At 44.4% G+C, this 21,612-nt stretch overlaps 1 protein-coding gene across 1 annotated transcript in view; it reads right to left on the reverse strand.

The window, feature by feature from the left end:
• COPA (coat protein complex I subunit alpha) overlaps positions 1 to 21,612 on the reverse strand; it is a 148,457-nt gene that overhangs the window by 87,925 nt on the left and 38,920 nt on the right. Inside the window, exons 9-12 of the mRNA XM_085638451.1 lie at positions 18,658 to 18,793; positions 9,397 to 9,479; positions 8,248 to 8,398; positions 118 to 184 (exon numbers count right to left, since the gene is read on the reverse strand). Of these exons, the coding sequence (XP_085494577.1) occupies positions 118 to 184; positions 8,248 to 8,398; positions 9,397 to 9,479; positions 18,658 to 18,793 (437 nt within the window). The remainder of the gene's footprint in view (positions 1 to 117; positions 185 to 8,247; positions 8,399 to 9,396; positions 9,480 to 18,657; positions 18,794 to 21,612) is intronic.

Here is a 21,612-nt window from a genome sequence, read left to right on the forward strand (position 1 = left end):
ATTTCTGTGTCCCACTAGAGTATATCAAACGCCATCAAATAAAAAACAAAATAAATAAATCAGCCGGACACTGCCCAATTCACAAATTAATGCAAGTGTTTACTACGCAATACTCACTGTGCACAATAGGACAGCATTTTCTGCAGGATTGTAAGACATGTTAAACACTGGGAATTTGGAACCACTGGAGAGTAAAAGAAAACAAAAAACAAATGAATAAGTACGCCAATACAACTTTAGATTAGAGAAGAATACCTAATTTATGGGCACTGATGCACATGATAAAAGTGTCATTTTTTCCCCAAAACCTCAGAAGGGACCCCTCCAGCATGAAGCAGAATTCTATAGCTCTGAAAAAGATATTCTGGTAGGATATGCAATTAGCTTCCATCATGTGTGACACATTTTCCTTACACCAAAAGACAAGGCAATTTCTGAACAAGTAAACAGAATAATATATAGGTGTTCCTAGACTTCAGAACATAAAATGTTGCAAGACTTTTCACCTCATCTGAAGTTCCAAACAATACATTTTAGTAACTATCACAAATAAAGGGGGTTCATGTTAAGGGTAATCAATCAACACCTTCTGTAGGAAGCTGGATTTCTTTGCAGTTGTTCCCCCACTTTTTGCCCCCATTTCAACTGCCATGTGCTGGTTTTTCGACTCAGAGTGCACGGAAGCCTGCTAACCAGGCTCTAGTGCCCGTGTTCTATCCATTAAAAGACTAAATGTCTAAATATAACCCAATTGGCAAGGACTGTGGCACCCTTGTAAGTCGCTGATAAATGGTACCTAGGGCATGGGTACTAAAGAGGGTTCCTATAAGCTGCAGCATGTCTTATGCTACCCAAAAGGACCCCACAAAACCTACACGCAAACTGCCATTGCAGGATGCGTGAAAGGATGCAAGCCCTTCTAAAAACATGACCATGCCCACTTCTGATAGCCAAGGCCAAAGTACACTGCAAGTACTATAAGTCACGCCTGCAGAAGGACAAAAGAGCCCTAAGTCGGGGTGCCTTATAGCACATGTAAGGACATATCTGCATGAGCTAATATGCTCTTGTGATGTCTAGCTCTATTACTAGATACTGCAAGTGAACAAGAACGCCGTCTTAAGGTATGTACTGAGAACTGGTCAAAAAGAGTTACCCTGCTACATAATGGCTCCATTGAAACATATGGTGTTTCGTATCAAACACCTCGTATTAATAAACCCACACAGATTCCAGTGATGGATGTATTATGACATGCACCCAGAGAGTACCTTAGAGGTAACCCCCAAACCCTGTTAGTCCTGTGGTGAGAAGGCCGACCGGTGTTGTCCAACCTGCCGCCCCCCAGGAGGTGAGAGCCACACACTGTGGTCAGGAACAATGCCTGCTCTGGCAGGAGGTGTTAACACCTCCTCCAGCAGGAAGGCTAGTAAAACAGCCTATCAAGGCCAGAGGCTTCAAAGCCTCTACCCTTTGATATGCAAGCCTGGCTTCCCCTAGACCTGGATGATACCACCCCCTGCCCAGAGACCCATTTGGCACCAGGACATGCAGGAAATTAGATAGTCAAGAGGCGTGTTGCACTGCTAGGCTGGATGCACCTCTAGGGTGGGCAGCCTGAAGTGAGTATGAAAGAAAGGATTCCACCATCTTGAGTGTGGTAGAATTTAGAACTCTGGGACAGGGTGATGCCCACGCCCCACAGGAAGTGGTCATATAGGGGGTGTTGTGACCCCAGGGGTAAGAAGCCCATTATCCCTACCTCTCCTAAGCCCCTGAATTGAGTATTAAGGTTACACCCCCCCCCCCAACACCAGGAGATCAGATTCGATTACTGGAAACTGAAGAAGAAAGAAGGACTGAAAACAGCAAAAACTGAAGACCTGCACCAAAGATTGGTGAAAAACGCTGCCAGGCTTCTTGCACTTCGACCATTGCTGGGACACACTTCGCCAAGCACATGCTTCCCAAAACCCTTGGAGGACAGCCCAGCACCTCAAGAACAGGAAAGGCCTCCCTTGGAGCAGAGGATCTTGCTGTACTCGTTTTTCTTTTTACTTCCCATTGGATAACATTGTAGCTTCTGAAAAATTTCGACTTTTTAAATACAAAAGTATTTCTTTTGAAAAACATACATACCAAATCGTATTGAATCTGGTGCCTAAACGTACATAAAGATACTTGCTAGGTTTATAAATTGGTGTGGAAGTCCTTATTGAGTCGTGTGCATAATTTATTGACTATCGTGTGTATTTTGGATGTCTAGCACTCCTCTCTGATAAGCCTAAGGCTGCTCGACCACACTACCCTTAGAAGAGCACCTTGAGATTGCTAGAGCAAGCCACTGTCCACTAGTAAGGGAATTCCTGGACTCTTTGCACGTTTAAACTCTTTTTGGATTATCATATAAAGAGCCAGCTTCCTACAGTAACAGGCCGGTATACACAAGTCAGCCAGCACACAAGTAGCTGGTAGGTTTTCAGGGGGAACCTCTAAGGTGCCCTCTGTGTGCATGTATTACTAAATCCAACACTGGCATCAGTATAGGTTTTATAATATGAGATTTTTGATACCAAACAACCCCATTTTCAGTGACGCCATCATGTAGCTAGGGAACCCGTTTTAACTAGTGTCCAGCACATGTACGCAAAATGGCTTCCCTGTTCACTTGTACGGACAGTAATAGAGCTTACCAGCACAGGGCATATCTGCTCATGAAGATATGTCCTCACGTGTAGTATAGTGCACCCTGCCTCAGTGCTTTAAGGCCACGGGTGACTTCCATATACTGCATGCAGTGTCTGCAGGCATGGCACACAGGAAGGTGTGCCAGGTCTTCACTTTTGTCTGCATCAAGACACGCAGCCTGCAGTGGCAGTCTGTATGTGTTTAGTGAGGGGTCCTTTGGGTGGCACAATTCGAGCTGCAGTCCTTAGAGACCCTCCTTCACCTAGGTACAAGGGGTACCACTTACTAGGGTCTTACAGGGAGAGCTCAAGGTATTGCCAATTGGGGTGCAACTGCACAGTTTTTGGGAAAGAGAGCTAGCACTGGGGACCTGGTTAGCTATAACCCAGTGCACTTCTAGTCAAAATCACATCAAATAACAGGCAAAAAGTGAGGGGTGACTGTGTCAAAAAGGGCACTTACCTACAGCCATTACAGATGAGTTCCCAGCCCCCTGCATGCGAGAGCCCACGCTCTGAGAGCAGAAACAATGCCTGCTCCAGCCGGAGGTGTTATCACCACCTCAAAGCAAGTTAGCTAAGTGATCAGCATATCAAGGCAGGGAGCTTTAAAGGTCTCTGCCATCTTTGATATGCGACCCAGACAGGGCAAATGGTTCTCCCTGTCCTAGGCCCATTTAGCACCAGGACATGCAGGAAGATTAGCTAGTCAGAAAGCGTGTTCCCGATTAGGCTAGTTCCAACCCTAAGGTGGGCTACCTGATGTGAACACGACACTTAAAATTTCACCATCTTAGTTTGGGTGGAATTAGGCTCTCTAGGTCAGGATTGTGCCCATTCCCCACAGGAAGCAGTCATATAGGTGGTGTAGTCATCCTAAGGGTAAGTAGCCCATAGGCTACTATCTGATAAGGCCATAAAATGAGTATTTAGGAGGCACGCCAGTTTCCAAGAATTTAGATTCGACTGATCCACAAGTAGAGGACAAAGAGCCACGAGAAAACAAGAATTGAAGACTGCTGAGGACTTTTGGTGCCAAACCATGGCTTCCTGGACCAGTCTAGTTCGACACAGCTTCTTCTTTTTCTCTTTTTGCAGAAAACCATTGCAATGCACCAATGTCAGAAGGTTTGTTTTGTATTGTGATGAGTTTTAAAACTAATTCAAAGTGTGTAAATAAAGACTACTAAATGTTGTAGGCACAACATGCTACAAGCCTCTATATTCAGATATCAGATATCAAAGCAATGACCATTCTCCAAGAAAAAACTAAGTGTGTGAGGTCCTTCTCATGAAAGATAAGGAAAAAAAAGAAAATCTATGGGACATTAAAAAGCCAAAATTGGGTAAAGTAAAAATATTGTAGTTTAATTGGCTTGTGGCATGGTGATGTGGAGAGTAACCGTACCAGTAATCTCTAGCTGCTGTTTATTTTTTAACTCTATGTGAAGCACTTGTTTTAACATATAGATGGAAAGTGCCTTAATATTTTTCCTAGAAATTATATTTAGGCAAAAATTGTTTCTACTAATTTAGGGTGTTTAAAATGGCCAGAATTTCTGAATTACTTTGGAGTGGTGTGGTCTGCACTGTTCCCATGAGGCACAGGGTCAGACTGATTTGCATATGGCCATGTCTGAACTGGGGTGGCGGAGTGAGCTAAAGAATGATGATGGATTAAACCCAGATCAGTTGACTGGGGGGGGGGGGGGGGGGGGGGGGAGTGCTTGCAATGTTTAACACTCCGTCCATCATCCCCTTTGGTTTTGGTCTGTAAAAAGTAGCCAATTGTTTTCAAATGAGGAAAATGGTGCACAACCTTGTTTGTCCCTAAAAATAGAATGAACAAAAACAAGCATTTGTAATGCAATAGGTCTCGCATTTGCGAGAGTTTAAGCTATTGGCATTGTAAATGACAATGCCTTTAGTTTATCTGTTTGATAATTAACACATAATTAAAAGGCATTGTCATTTACAATGCAAATAGCTCAAACTCTTGTAAATGCGAGACCTATTTCACTTCAAAGAAGCGATCGCCATTGTCCGGGGCTGCCAGGTGAGGTAAGAAGAGCTCCCGTACTCAGACGGGTAAGCTTATACTTAATTTGTACATGCTTTTTGGTACATTAGATGATGGAATAGCATCTTAAACTAATAACATTTGGTTTAGTATATATTGAGCACTTTTTTGAATAGTTGAGCAGGTTATACAAAGTTATTATATAATTTGTTCTTTTTTATAGGACTTGAGTCGATACTCCTGAAAAGTGTTTCCGAGAGTCTCTGAAAATCCCAGGGTAATGTAGGTGGTATAATTATAACTATCTTTACTATATATTTTAGAATTTTCACTGATATACAGATTGCAGTAGCATAAGTTTTCTAGGTCCTGACGAAAGCCTGATCAAGGTTGATCAATAGGCTAAAACATGTAGACCTTATTTTCTGGACTTTAGCAGTTATTATTTCAAACTGCATTTGCACTGGCTTTTTAATCTTGTCACCCGGACAGTGTTTATTAAAAACGGTGTCTCTGTCCCGGTAGATAATTTTAGCATCTGCACATTTTTCACTTGCACTGCATCCATCACCACCAAATACATTTGCACTATTACACTAGAAGGATTCATGTTATTAAACAAATACTCTTGCACAGACTACATCCTTGCAAGATTGGTGAGCTCTTTGCTCACTAAGTGTGTAGCCCTGAGTTGTTGTAGGGTGTCACAATTGTAAATGAATCCCAAATGATGATATATGCTACTTTGGTGGCTGATGGGATTTGTCTTTAAGTTTTGAGACTCTCGAACGTTACTAATTTGCTCTGCTGTTCCTTATAGTGCTTATTTTGTTCAGACCCTAGGTTTCTGTGGTGTTACTTACATGTGGATATTAAGGGAATTGAAACCATTGGGTCTTCAAATATGTTTCCCTTGGACCCCCTATCTTAATGTTTTGTTGTTAACTGGTCTGGACTGTTCCTATGAGGCACAGGGTCAGACTGATTTGCATATGGCCTTGTCTGAACTGGGGTGGCGGAGTGAGCTAAAGAATGATGATGGATTAAACCCAGATCAGTTGACTGGGGGTGAGTGCTTGCAATGTTCAACACTCAGTCTATCATCTCCTTTGGTTTTGGGCTGAAAAAATGTAGCCAATTATTGTTTTCAAATGAGGAAAATGGTGCGCAACCTTGTTTGTCCCTAAAAATAGAATGAACAAAAACAAGCATTTGTAAAGCAATAGGTCTCGCACTTGCGAGAGTTTAAGCTTTTGGCATTGTAAATGACAATGCCTTTAGTTTATCGGTTTGATAATTAACACATAATTAAAAGGCATTGTCATTTACAATGCAAATAGCTCAAACTCTTGTAAATGCGAGACCTATTTTACTTCAAAGAAGCGATAGCCATTGTCCCGGGCTGCTTGGAAAGTGAAAGTGTGCATAGCGCACTGAATGTTGCATGATTGTATATTGTGCCTGTAGTAGGAGAAATTCATTAAAGAAAATGGTGCTCACAGACCATACAAAACATATTGCGTTACAACAGAAGTAAAAAGGACCAGTCCTCACAGGAGGTTACAAATGAAGACAAGCCAGCATTTACAAAGGACGATGACACAAGCCAATGAAAAATAGGAGCGGAGTGTGGGCGGAGTTTCAAGGCTGTACTCTAATACAGCATGCCGCGCAGAGCAGTACATGTGCAGCCCAGGCTCAAACTAAAAAGTGCTCAAATTACCACTTTCTAAAGCAGTATGAGGGGGCAAAATCATTTTAATGCTTAACAGAGCAAACTTCTCTTGGAATCCACAAAAGAGTGATTTTAGATTAGCTAAAAACAATAACAATTAAGTGACATGTGTATGTTCAATTTATAATTGAACATTGTCACTAAATTTATATTTTTGGGTTGATGTAGGAAAGTAACATACAGCTACTTTACATGACACTCAAATAAAATGAATATCTGGTGCCAGACTAAAATATTTTTTGAACTGTGCACAAAATCAGTTCAGGGACAGGTGACAGGCATGCCTCCAAAACACTGGAATACCCATAATGCCATAAAACTGAGCGGAAGGTTTTTTCAAAATTAGATTTTCTATGACAATCCCAACAGAAAATGTATAATTTCATGAAAAACAAGTCATGGGTTTTTCCCAATGCAATGGAACCCATGTGTGAGTGCATCCATCTGGAAAAAAATAGCCAAACAGAGGCACTATGTCAAGTGCATTTTGACAGCACTTCTTCCACAGAGATTTAGCATGACCGTTAGCTGCAATACCTGGACGAGGTTGTGAGAAGCACCATGGATAATCTACCAACCCATTTATCTTTAATATCTAAAAAAAGGCAGGGAAATTCAGGAACAGCTGCAATGTGCTTAACGTCTTAAAACCCTAACAATAACACCCTAAAATGGTTAAAACCATTCAAAAGAAAAAGAAAGAAAAACACCAGTCCTCAAGTTTACTTGGAGCAAAATGCAAAAAATCATTAAACTGTTCCTGATTCAAGATGACCTACTGGAAGTAGAACAGTCCCTATGCAGTGGCTGGCGACTACCAGTCTTTTGGTCCCTGTAGAGCTGCAAATAAGCAATTATAGGCACCCCAAGGGCATGATTAAGGGACAACCATGTTCACCCATCTCAATGTTTAAGGCAGTGGCGCAGATCCTCAGGCAAGTTGATGTTCTTTCCCCTTGGCAGTTGGGCTGAAGTGACCAACTGGCTCCTGCGCAGGTGCGGTTGCTCGAGCTGCTCTCAGGATGGTCCTTCCAGCCCAGTGGGCCCTGTGCTGTTTTCTTGGTGATATGGCCATTCATTCTGAAATGCACAGGCCAAGTTCCCTTTGATGCGGGTATGCAGCCTATCCACCTGCCCTTACTTATAAGTGGATCACATTATATAGGTTGATAAAAAAGTAACAATTTCTCAGATCTGATGAGGCTAAATCAACCAGAACTCCTTAAATTTGCAATACCCCGTATTGATGAGGTTCTTACATAATATCATTACATGCATAAACATCTACAAACATCTAAATTCAAATAGCTATGAACAATGTGCCTGTAGCATAAAGCTTCAACCAAAGAAAAAGTGACTTTTAATATCAAATTTCTAGGAAGAGAGCTGTTACACAGGGTAGTGAGGAATTCTGGAATTAGCGGACAATGTATTTTGCTTGAAATAAAATTACAAAAAATTAAAAAAGGAAATCTTAATAATGGGTTTAAAAAACTATGACTGGAAGAGGTGATGCAATAGTCTCAAAATAGAATTGAGAAGTCAATGAGGATGTAAAGCACAAGATGCAACTCTGCTACACAAGAAAGAACTTGGAGGTCATTGTCAGCTCCAGTATAATGGCTCCATCTAATGCCACTAATAGCACTCATAGGTACCATTGGGACATTTTAAGGATGTGAAACTGAAGAACCCCTGCTTAGGAATGTCAGTTCACATGCCATGTGATATTCTAGTACCATCCTATGACAGCTTGTAGACCTGCTGAACAAATACATATTTGTAGGTATCTCCCAAGAACTTGCCTTCTTAACTGCATGACTGCTACGTCCTTCGAGCTGCTGAAGTCCAACTGACGTAAAAAGCGGTCTTTGACATAGTACAGCATGTTTCCATGGACAGCATAAGCCGGACGCTCACGTTCTAGTTTAAAAACAATCATTCCACCATCGTGTCCTGAAAAATAAAGCAAATTATTATTTCTGATATACGTCTCTATATTGCAGCACAGAAATAGGGAAATATAATTAAAGCACTCTGGCATCAATATAGTATGGCAGATGTTTTCCAAAACAATACTCAGCCAATTATACTTTTATTTTGTATTTAATTGATGCATCCTTGCTCACATTTTTACACAGAATGAGTTTAATTGAAGTGTACATAACCTGAACATCAAAATGTTAAACTCCCGTCTGCAATAACAGAATCTACAACAGTTTTTCTCCTAAGCTCCCCTCTTCAATCTGTTTCATCTTCAGCATGATCCTTTTATCCAGCCAGGTAGGGGGCATCAAATTATAATCCGCTGTGGACAGTGTTTGCAGCATCTACACACTGAATGTAACATTCAGCACACACATTGAAGCAAAGGACCACTCAATCCCACTGTGCTCTTCGGTTTGATCCTCAGATAGTTTGTTTTCCTGCCCTGCCCAACAAAGTAATTTTTCATTTAACTTTAGATTACAGATTTCTATTAACTTTTTGCAATACAAGAAACTACTCTCCTTTAGCCCATTTCCATTTCAGAAATATTGAAGATCAGATTGACAAGGAGCAATGCTTATTAATGGGAGATTTTGCAAACTATGTTCTCAATATAAAAATCTCTTTCTAGATCATGCTATGCTCTTTTACACAAGTGCCACCAAATTCATCCTTTACACTCTGACAAGACCTAGTTTTTCACTAAGCAGGAAGCTATAGGCCTGCAATGAAATGAAGACCTTGGACGTTCAGTAAGGCAGTGGATATTAGTCAGTGACTTCTAGGAGTCCGAACTCTATGGTCTCAGTTGTGGAAGACACACCGTCAACTTTTTCAATCAAATTTAAGGGTAGTTGTGGGCAAGTGACCTGGAAATAATGACCAATGTAGAAAGACCTCACACAATCTGCTGCCTAGTATTGATTTGAAATGGTTATGATGCAGTATAATGCAACTTGACTTACCAGCAGCAAAGAGATTTAGGTTGGTGTGGGCAGCAAGAACCCAAAACCGGTCATGATCTCTACGGAAGGTCTGGACTCCAGTCCTAAACGGAACATAGGAAAAGGGTGCAAAGAAATATTTGTAAATAAAAACTCAATCCGTAAACAAACCAACTGATCAGCAGAATTCTAGGGTCGTCACTGCTTGGAATAAACAGTTACACTCTCACTATTAAGTGAGCAACAAGGAGTGACATTTTGAAGACCTGTAGAACGGAAAAGTATCCCTTGGGTCCTCTGTGGCTTTCTAAATATCTTCCACTTGAAAACATAATAGAAGCTCTTACAAAACGTTACCTACCTGTAATCATAGTTCTTACATGTAAAGACTGCTGGTGTAGGAAAGTAGCCCTTTCTGACATGTCACCCCCACTTTGTGCCTGGTATTTTATGTGATTTCCACTGGAAGTGCACTGGGTTCATGCTATCCAGGTCCCCAGTGCCAGAGCTCTTTCCCAAAACTGTACAATTGTTTCCCCCAATATACAGAATCACTAGCACCCTCTGAAAGTCGCACTAAATGGTACTCCTGGTACCGTGGACCCAAGAGTCGATAAAGGCAGCAGCACGAATTGTGGCACCCAGTGAAAACATAACATGTCACACATACCTGCCTGCCAAGTCCCCCAACACTGCATCTAATATTTGTAAGTAACCCCTACAGAAGGCCTGACAGGCCTAAGGCAGAGTGCTGAATATTACTTGTGAGGGCATAGCTGCTTGTGCAGATATGCCTCTGTGCTGGTCAGTTCCATTACTGCCAGTACAAGTGACCAGAGAAGTCATTTTAAAACATGAGCTGGACACTGGTGATAAAGAGTTCCCCAGTTACATGATGGCTTCATAGAAGATAGGGATGTTTGGTATCAAACATCTCGTATTGATAAACCCACACTGATTTGAGTGATAGATTTACCAACAGAGGTGTCCCCTTAACACCTACTAGTCTCTAGTGTGCTCCATGACTGGTTTCTGCCATCCTGCCACATGAGACACTATTCTGCCCTCCTAGGGTGAGAGACTCTGCTCTCAGGAGGTCCAGAACAAAAGGCTGTCCAGGAAGAAGGGAATAACACCCCCTCCCACAGGATAACCTGCTGATTAGTCTTCCTAGGTCGGCAAGCTTCAAAGGGCTGCCGCCTTTGAAATGCAAAATGGCTCCCCTTCACAGGAGAAGAAGTCGATCAACTTGCCAAGACCCCTTTGGTGCCTGTACAGGTGGAAAAATTAGCTAGTCAGGTAGGCGTGCCACCCCCAGGCTACTATCACTCCTAAGGCGTGCTAAACTAAGGTGGACATGATTTTTCAGAGGTAGCCATCTTTGTGATTACATACTTAGGAATTCTGGGACAGGGTTATGCCCACTTCCCACGCAAAGTGGTAATATAGGAGGCGTAGAGAACCCCAAGGGTCAGTAGCCCATTGGCTACTACCTTACACTCCCCTAACACCCATAAATTCAGCCTTTGGGGGAGTCCCTGGCACCAGAGAAGCAGATCCTGATGACTTGAATAAAGAAGACAGATGAGAAGAGTCGCGCAGCAACAACAGAAGACCCAGCAACGGACTTGGCGCCAACCCTACCGGCCTGCCAGATTACTTCACCTACTGCACCAAAAGTCGACTTGTCCTGCAGTGTCGAGTCCCCAAAGCCCGGGAGACCTGCCAGCCTTCACCCAGGAACCAAGACCTCCCAAGGCACAGCGGAACTGTCCCATGTAGCCTGCAGACAACACAATAAGGACCAAAAGGACTCCGGCCCCACCAAAACCAGACTTCGCCAAGAACCTCTGCACCAGAGCCCCCCAGCCCATGTCAAAGTGGGCTAACGGGGTCAGCCTGGTCCCCAAGCCCTTACGGTACTGAGTCCACTGTGGAGAGATTCCTCATGAACTCCAAGATGATGGCTGCAGCCTCTGTTGTAAGCCTCCCTCAACCGTGAATTTTGCCGGATGGAGTAACTCAACACCCCGAAGACCTTCTGCACTCGGACACACCGTCCTGGGAAGAAGAGGACCAAAGGAGTCCCCACATCCCCCAATATCGCAAGAACCGAAGCCACTCAGTTTCACCGGATTGGTCACATAGTGCCCTCCTGCAGCCTCTTGCTACTGCAACCGTTCTTCTTTGGAAAACATTGGTCACCTGGAAATGTTTTGCACCTCTACACTCAGCGGCCCTAGTGCAGCTGGTGGTGTTCTGCTGGTGCTGCGTGGGACCTTGCCCACCACTCACCTTAACTCCTGGAGAAGGGTCCCGCCGTAAGTCGCTGACAAGACCCGGTAAACTTCATAGGATTTTCCTCCCATAGGTAACATTACAGAACTCAGGAATTGCACTGTTGACTTTTAGAACTTAAAAATATTCCTATTTAAAAACACGCTTATCTGACCGATTTTCTCCAAATACCTAAACATATATAAAGATACTTGCTATTTTTAAAATTGGTGTGGATCTCTTTCTCGAGTTGTGTATCGCATTTATTTACCATTATCTGTATTTTCAGATGCCTTGCACTCCTCTGTGTTAAGTCTAAGGCTGCTCGACTACACTACCCCCTAAAAGAGCACTTTGGGATTGCATAGCAAGCCCCTATCCACTCTCCCTGGACTCTTTTTTAATAAATAACTATTTCTAATTTTTATATATCATATAAAGAGCCAGCTTCCTACAGCTAGATTGAATGATTTTCTGATGGGTGAATGGGAGCACACAGCACATAAAATGTGTGACAAATATGTTCTTTTACTGTCATGCTCCAAAAGAACCAAAAGTAACCCGGTCTGAAAAGATCAGTTCTAGTACAGGTTGCATCTCTTGCTATAGAAATTCTAGGATGTAGAAAAGATCAACCTGGACTGGACCAGAGTGCATTCAAAAGTGGGTAGGAATCAGGCTCTATATATGGTATGCCCACTAGGTGGTTATACCGTGCAAGGAGTTCAGGGGTTCCCCGAAAGTGTACAGGGCTCAATGTAAAACCCTAAGTGCTCTATTCGTGGTAGTGTGGGCAAGAATCCTTAGGCCTAACACAGAGGAGTGTAAGACATATATTGCACAGCATTGACCAATAATAGACACACAACTCAAGAAGGGAATCCACACCAATTTTATAAAAATAAGCTTGGTTTGTATTTTAAGACCAAAATCTTCGTAGTAAGTTAAGTACGTTTTTAAATAAAAAATACGTTACACTTTCAAACGTTGACACTTTTTTGATACAGTTCAGTGTCTTCCTGTGGGGAAAACAATAATGCGGTTTAACAGCTAAGTGCCACACTTACAAATTCAGTATTCAGGCCCAGAGGTCAGAAAGGGAAAGGTGAGTACCAAAACTGCAACACCAGTGGCACAGGTGCGGTTTTCAATGGATACTGGGGGTGCCTAGAGCCACACTGCTTGCAGGTAAGTGGATCGGTTGCAGGGGCCAAGCTTTGGGGTTTAGCACAAGCACCGGGGGGGGGGGTACAAACCAGCACCAAACATACACCACAAGCGGCACAGGAGCGGCAGGGTGCAAAATCAGTGTCGGGCGCCCAATGATTTTCAATGAAGTTTCTTCTTTTGACAAACAGGCTGCAGGCGTTGCACTCGAGGTTGCAAGATGAAGACCAAATGCAGCAGTGGTAAGTAGAGATGTAGAGGGTGTAGGAAAGTGCCCCTTTTTGCATGGTTGTCCCCCACTTTTTGCCTGATGTTGATGCTCTTTGACCAAGTGTGTCCTGGGTCCTGCCAGCCAGGTGCCCTGGTCTTATGTTCTTTCCCTAAATCTGTACTGTTGCACACCCAAATTGGCAACTCTCTGGCCACATACAAGTCCTTTGTTAAAGGTACCACAGGTACCAAGGACACTGTGACCAGGGAAGGCCTCCAAGAACTGCAGCACTTATTGTGCCACCCTTAGGGGCCCTGTACAGTTACACACACACTGCTATTGCAGGCAGAGTGTTCTGGTGCAGAACAAAGTGAAGAGTCAACATGGCACACATCCCTGAGTGCCAAGCCTATATCCCACTGCCTATGGCATAGGTCAGCCACCCCTCTAGCTGGGTGCACTATGTCACTGGTGAGGGTACAGGTGCACGAGCTCTGTACCCATACAGTGTCTAAGTCCATTCTTCGACATTGTAAGTGCAGTAAAGCCATAAAGAGTATATGGTATGGGAGTTTGTCATTAAGAACTCGACGCAATACAATGGATTTACTGAAAACTGGGAAGTTTGGCATCACATTTCTCAGCACCTCAAACCCACACTGATGCCACTGTGGCATTTATTGTAAAATGCACTTAAAGGGCATCCTAGAGATGCCCCCTGAAAAACGACGCAAATCTAGTGTCTTGGCTGACTGGCTGCTCGCCAGCTGCCACCCCCAGACATGTTTCTGGACCCCTGTGTCGAGAGCCTCCCACTCTTGGGGTCCTGAAACAAAGCACATCCTGGGCAGAGGTGCCAAGCCTCCTCCCCCAGGATGGGCAGGGTCAACAAAGGGGAAGCTTCAAAGGTTTGCCGCCTTTGTGAGCTGCCCCAGCTATTTGCTGCTCCCAACAACTGGCCCCCACCGGTTCTGACCCCCACTTCGGGCGGGAGAATCGGCGGGAAAACCAAGTGAGGAAGGGAGGTGTGCCCACCCTCGCCAACCCCACCTCTCAGGTGGGGAGGCGAGGCGAAGCACAACTCAGTCCCCACCATCTTGAAGATGGGGGGGACCCAGCCACCAGAGTGAGGCTTATGCCCCCCCTCCCACTGGAGGGTGGTATAATAGGGGGTGTACCCACCCCAAGGAAGGGGCCCATTCGTCCCAACCTTTACCTACCTGAAACACCCTTAAATTTAGAACTAAAGGCAACACTGGACCTTGCTTCCTCTGACAAGAAGAAGGATCAAAGAGTTGTGCTGAAGGAAGAGGAGGAGGACACCAACTGACTTAGTCCCAGCCCTACCGGCCTGTCCCGACCTCGACCTCCTCCTGCGAAATCCCATTGTGTCCTGCAGCCAGCAGCATCCCAGAACCTAGAGGACCTGCCCTGCCGTCCCTAACCAGACTTGGTCTCCTGTGAGCACCGGATTTGCTCACCACCAGACTCTGGCTCTGGCCTAATCCGAGAGTCTGCACCACTCTGCATCCGATGCCCATGGCCAGAGTTCGAGTGGCCCACCACCACGAGGAGGTCTCCCTGGCGATCCTGACCTGAGATCTGGTGATCCCTGACCTGCCTTGAGTCTCCCGACTACGCCTGCAGCCTCTCTGGATGATCCCCGGAGACCAGAGCCAGTAAGGAAAACCAGACGCCAAAAGGCACCACTGCATGCGATGCTCCACAGCCTTGGGTGGCCCAACGAACGGTGTCCCGGCATCCCAACTTACCTCTCCAACCGGTGGTCGCCCCCAGAAGATCTTTGTCCCCGAACCTGCTGTGTTTTTTGTAACCGGAGAATCTCCATTGAAAACAACACGGCACCCGACACCACAACATCACCCTGCCGCCCCTTTGTCGCTGTGGGTGCGCTAACTTGCACCCCCTTTGCCCCGAGCTTAAAACCAGGAGCTTTGCTCTCACAACCTTGTGGCCTGCTCGTGAGTAGCCACCAGCCCGAGGCCACCTATTAGATAACATTGGGCATCAGCACTCTGCATCCAGCCGCCCTAGTACCGCTGAGGGTGCTTTGAGAGTGCATCCTTGACCCTGGGACAACCCTTGTTCTAAGCCCAGAAACAAGACTTCCAAAACCAAGTACTTTTCCTGTAAACCGATAACTTCATTTCCTCCCATAGGATTGCATTTACTGCCTTTCTGTGAAAAATGTTTTAAGAGTGGAGTTGGGAAATTGTATGAAAATACAAACTGTATATTTACCAAAACTGATTTACTCACCTTTTATCTAGAAAATGTCCCAGGGTGATATCTAGGCATATCACACGGAGTCGAAAAAGTCACTTGAACAGTAATCTAAAAAGTAACTGAAAGGTAATGTCAACTGTTTATGAACAAGTGACTTGCCTGTAACCAGACCAATTGCATTCAACTGCATTCAATTGTATTCAACTGCATTATTCCTGCAAAGTAGTATTACACTTGCCTGTACCAGGCCTGGCTTGGTTCTAGAAATAAAAATACAAATAAATATTTTTATACAAACTCACTTTGGTATAGTATATACAGAACCAGCTTCCTGCAAGGGGGGGGAGGGGGAGGAGGGGGGGGGGATTCGCAGGGGCCTCGTTGGTTCAGCTCACCAAGGCCCAGGGGCTTCGGATGCAGGGGTGCCTTTCAACGTCGGATTCTTCTTACCGGAGCCGGTCGCGGTCAGGGAAAGCCTCTGGATTCAGGCTGCAGGAATCGTTGGGGAGGTCAGGTGCGGTCAGCTAACACTGGACTCCAGGACGGATCGCTTGGGAGACTTCACTGGGCAAGTTGGCCACACTGACTCGGACGGTGGGAGTCAGGTGTGGTGTGGGCAAGGATCACGTTTCCAGCTGGATTCAGAACCCTTCGAGTTGATTTCTTCGGGGCAGGTCCACTGGCCACGGGAAATTTGAGTCTATTGTGAAGGCAGCAGTCTTCCCAAGGTTTTCAGAGGTTGCTCGCTGCAAGACAGGTCACAGATTCGCAGACGCTGGAGACAGGCCAGTATTGCTGGGGCTGATGCAGTCTTTTTTAGTCTTCTTTGCAGTGAGGTCTTCTTTGTTCTTAGCAGATCTAGTTTCTAGGTCTAGGGAAGCCACCTAAATACAAACTTTAGGGGTGTTTTAGGGGAGTAACAGGTAGGGCCAATGGGCACCTTACCTGGGGTGACTAGACCCTCTATTAGGCCACCCTCCTGTGGGAAGGGGCATGGACCTAGCCCTGATGGGAGGGATCTCCCCATCATCAAGAGAGCTATCCCTGAAGGAATGAGATTGCAAAGCACAGGTGCTCATGAGTAGCAAGAAGACTTGTATAAAGATTACTGACTGGATTTGGTGAGGTCCGTTCGATGGACCAATACATTCCTGATGACACAGGATCAGCCAGCCCAGCTGCTCTGTGAAATAAGGAAAGGAGAGTCTTGGCTATCCAATTTGAAGTGCACTAGTACTGTGGCCATTGGAAAACAATGGAAAATGACTATACCCGTACCAGCTATTGCCCAATAACCTTAGACTCAAGATCACAAGAAAAAAATCTGTCACTTAATACTTACAACACTGAACTTTAATACCTCAAGAGATTAAATATAAAATGAAAGTCCAGATGTCATCCAAAGACACTTTTCAGAGAATTTACAGGACGTGCCTGGGGTCCATGACATTATTTAAAACATTTTTTTTAAATCATTTGCTTCTGCATCATCCGAGCCACACAAACATCAATCGTGTTGAATTTTTCTTCTGATAAGCCCAACATGCATGTTGGCAGTTATTTAGGTAGTACAGTCATTTTCAGCACAGGCAGCGAGGGCTGAAGCATTATTTCTCCCTGCTGAACAAGTATACATACGGTACAGTTCTACTGAAAATGTGATCTGCAGTGGTAATTGGGCTCTTACGGTTACTTTATCCCCAGCCAACGAAGCTCTCTCAGTGGCCTTCAATTCCGCAAAAGCTTGCTTACTCATGAGGAGATCCGCTACAACTAAAGTTTCAGGGTGATTAAACATTTCAGGACGGCCTAGCCTAATAAAGCCAGCCTTAATGTAACTGGTCCATGAAATACAGGCACCACGATCAAGAGCCAGGCAATTCTTCAAAATTAAAAAGGTTAAAAAGCTAAGCTGTTCAAACCCACAGAGAGATCCAGAGGACTTAAGGCCGAAGCATCAATATAACCTATCACTATCCAATCCATAGTTCCTCGTGGAGGATTACAGAGTATGTGCTCTGGGGGAGAGAAAGTAGGTTTCTTAACTTATTTTCTAGGACTTGCAGCAAAGACACATTAGTGTCCCCCATATGCCGCTGCCTTATGATGCTATGGCAAGCTATATGGCTCTTTAAATAACGATCAAAGTGTTGATAGACTTGTGGCCTAGCCTAGAGGCAAAGTCAAACACAGACACTATGCTTCTAGAGAGCGTGTGTCCTCCGGCAGATGCCAAAGGGGGCCAGAAGAGTCAACAGGAACTCCCAAGTAAGGGAATACAGGTACTCAACTGAGTTGATTGCCTTGGGCGCAATACGATCTAGTCCTGATATTCCAGGGGCCCAACACCATGACATGAGACTGAGCAAAATGTATGTTTAAGTTGAGAATGTCCACAAATTCCATAAATTGGTTGAGCAAAACTCCCAGGGAAATACATTAAATTAGGGCAGCATTGTCTGTGTATAATAGTAAACAAGTTGAACAAGAAACAACTTTAGGCACATTTTTGCTAACTTTAAATGATGATTTTTCGAGGTAATTCATATATAAAGTGAACAAAAAAGGAGCCAAGATGCAGCCTTAGCAATCTCTTAGATTAAGATTAAAATGGTCAGTGCATTCCACCCCATCCCCAAATCTCTCTTAGGTTGACAAATTACAATGTAAATTACACCAAAACAAACGGAGGGTCAGCCTAGATCTCTAACATGATTGACCAAAGCTTCTCCTTGTAAACCTTGTTGAAAGCTGTGCCGAGTTACATAAATGAAACGTGAAAAAAAACAGCTCAGACAAATGTACATCAATAAAACAAAAAAAAAATTAAATCCGGACAAAAATTTACAGACTGAGCAACCTGTCTGGAAAGACAGGGCCCAAATGGTGAAAGCCCAAATTGTCAGGGGACAAATGCAAACGATTACAGGAGTAGTATATAGGCAGTACTGTGGTTCACTGGAAATCCTGGGGGCCTTGAAAAGCCTAACTTTTCTCATCCTAAAATATATTACTTGATACCTTAATGACAAGCTCTATCAGTGGAGCTTAATCAGCCAACACAGAGGCAACTAAACTACAAAATCTAGACAACAGCATATATTATAGGCATATAACAAATATAATTTATTATTTTCACCCAGATAGGACAACTAATAAAAGCAATGAGCATTTTGGTAACACGCTCCAGTATTAAAAAGCCAACTATTAAACATGTATTTGAACAAATAAAACATACTTGGGACAGTTTTCATAACACGTGACTAACCTGGGGCAGGTAGAAAAGTGCATGCATGAGAAGTGAAACATAAACCAACTGCATATTAATTAGGAGAGAAAGCAAGGTTAAACACAATAAGCAAGAGTAGAACTGAACTAACCGTTTAGACATGTCCCAAACACGAATACTCTTATCTTCTGAATTGCTGAGGATCAGCTCTTGACGTGGGTGAAATACTGCACATGAAACATTGTTGTAGTGTCCACGGCATGTATCCACTTCCCAAGCCTTGGATTCTGCAATTTACATAATATAATGATTTCATAAACTGAAATAACACACAGTTGGCAAATGTGAGAGCATAAGCATAATAATCACGGCCACTGGAATTATGCGATTTTACGGCTGAGTTTTTTTTTTGCAGTATTCGAGATTTACCACATAACCCATCACCTGCTGCATAATCTGCAGATGTTAGAAAAATGGTTTCTACCTCAAACAGCTCAAAACTTACTAAAAATGAAGCGAAACGTGTTACCTCGCAGTGCAAGGCTCTTTGCAATGGTTGACTGGTCACCTTTCCTCTTGTTATGTTTGGGTGTTACACTGGTATGAATGAGGTGCAACCAATGCCCAGACAGCGTTAAATGTAAAAATGATAAAATAATGAGGTGATGTAGGAAAGTGCCCCTTTTTTACATGGTCACCTCCACCTTTTGCCTGGTTTTTGATGTGATTTAGACTGGAAGTGCAATGGGTTCCTGTGAACCAGGTCCCCAGTGCCAGAATCTCTATCCCAAAACTGTACAGTTGTTTCCCCAATTGACAAGACATTTAGCACTCCCTGTAAGTCCCTAGTAAATGTTACCCCTAGTACCTAGGGCAAGGACGGTAATGAGGGTTGTTAAGAGCTGCAGCACGATTTGTGCCACCCTAAAGGACCCAACACCAAACACATACAGACTACCACTGCAGGCTGCGTGTCTTGGTGCAGACAAAAGTGAAAACACGTCAAGGCACACAGCCTGTGTGCCATGCCTACAGACACTGCATGCAGTATAGTTCAGTTACCCCTACAGCAGGCCTTACAACCCTATGGCAGGGTGCATTATACTACAGGTGAGGGCTTACCTGCATAAGCAGATATGCACCTGTGTTTGTCAGTTCCATTACTGCCAGTACAAGTGATCAGGGAAGCCATTTTAAAAGCATGTGCTAGACACTGGTGAAAACAGCTACATGATGGCTTCACTGAAAATAGGGATGTTTGGCATCAAACATCTCATTTTAATAAACCCATACTGAGGCCAGTGTTGTAACTATTAATACATGCCACAGAAGGCTTAGAGGTGCCGCCTGAAACACTACCAGCTACTGGTGTGCTGACTAACTGGTTTTCGCCAGCCTGCCACCAGAGGAAAGTTTTCTGACCAAGCTCAGACCTTTTGCCCCCCCCCCACATCCCCCCCCCCACAGGTTGAGGGCCTTTGCTCTCAGATGGTCAGAAACAAAGCCTGCTCAGGCAGAGGGTGTTTACAACCCTCCCGCAGGATGACCTGTGAATTAGCATTTCAAGGCCTATGGTGTGCGAATATGGCTTTCCTCACAGGAGAGTGCGCAGCCCACCTTTGTCCAGATCTCTTTGACACCTGGACAGGTGGGAATATTAGCTAGTCAAATAGGCGTGTCCACCATCAGGCTAGTACCATCCCTAAGGGGAGTTACTTGAAGTGTTGGTAACTTTTCAAAGTTAGCCATCTTGGTGATGGCAACCTAAGGAACTCTGGAACAGGTTTATGCCCACTTACCACAGGAAGTGATCATATAGGGGTCGTAGTGATCGCAGGGGTAGGTAGCCCATTACCTTCTACACTACACTCCTCAATGCCCCATAACTGAGCATTTAGAGGAGCCCCGAAGGAGGACAACACTGAAGAGCTGCAAAAGCAAAGACTAAAGAAGGAGCAACTGATCTGGCCCCAGCCCTGCTGGCCTGTTTGCTGTTCCCGTCGGATTGCGTGAAGGTAGTCTTGTCCTGCAAGCTCTGGAGCCTCCCAAAGCCTGGGGGGACTGTCTGCCTTCAACAAAGACTCCGAGTCTCCCGCTGCATCCTCAGGCACCCCGAGAAGAATCAAGAGGACTCCAGACCTGCCAAAAACAGATGCTGCCAGGCACCACTGCACCAGAACTCCCGAGCCTGAATCGAAGTGGGCCAACAGTGTGAGCGTGGTCTCCAAGCCCTTAGGAGACAGTCCACTTTGGTTCAGCACCTCGTGAACTCGGACACATTTCATGTAGCCTGTGTGTGCAGGCCCTCTCAACTTCAAGTGCTCCGGGACGAAGAAACCCCACACTTCAAAGACCCTATGCACGTGGTCAGAGGAGAGGAGGATCACTGGTGTCCCCATGTCCCCTAGAATCTCTGGTTGGTTCAGCCCGACTGACATCCCAGTCCCAACCTGCAGCTCTTTTTACGCAGACTGATCCCAATTGACTAACACTGGGCACCTGACACCGTATTGCACCACTGCACCTGGCTACCCTAGTGCAGCTGAGGGTGACCTGCTGGTGATGCCTTGGACCTTGCTCCATACTCCTCTTAAGTCCAGGAGATTGGCTCGTAAGTCACTGTACTCTACCTGAATGCAGTACTTGTTTTTTCTACGTATACCATTACAGCTTTTGTATTGACTTTTATTTTTTTTAAACGCAAAAGTATTTCTCTTGCAAAACATACTTACCTGATCATATTGATTCTGGGGAGTAAACATATGTAAAGATACAGGTTATTTTTTATAGATTAGTGTCAATCCCCCTTATTGAGTTGTGTGCATCATTTATATGCCTGTTAGCCTATTTTGCAGATGTCTAACACTACTCTCTGATAAGCCTAAGGAGGCTCAACCACACTACCCATTAGTTTTCTAAAGCAAGCCCCTGTCCACTAGTCAGGGAATACCTGGACTCTTTTCTTGCCGCATAATTTACTTAACACACGGAGTTTGGGAAACCAATGGTAAGATCCAGCATTGTTTTGTGTACTCATGTGGGCCCAGAACCATATTTGACCATTGTCAACCTGCCCTATCATCGTTTTCTTTTAACTCGATTTCGG

This window comes from Triturus cristatus, chromosome 12 (genome assembly GCF_964204655.1).
Source record: "Triturus cristatus chromosome 12, aTriCri1.1, whole genome shotgun sequence".
Taxonomy (NCBI): Eukaryota; Metazoa; Chordata; class Amphibia; order Caudata; family Salamandridae; genus Triturus; species Triturus cristatus.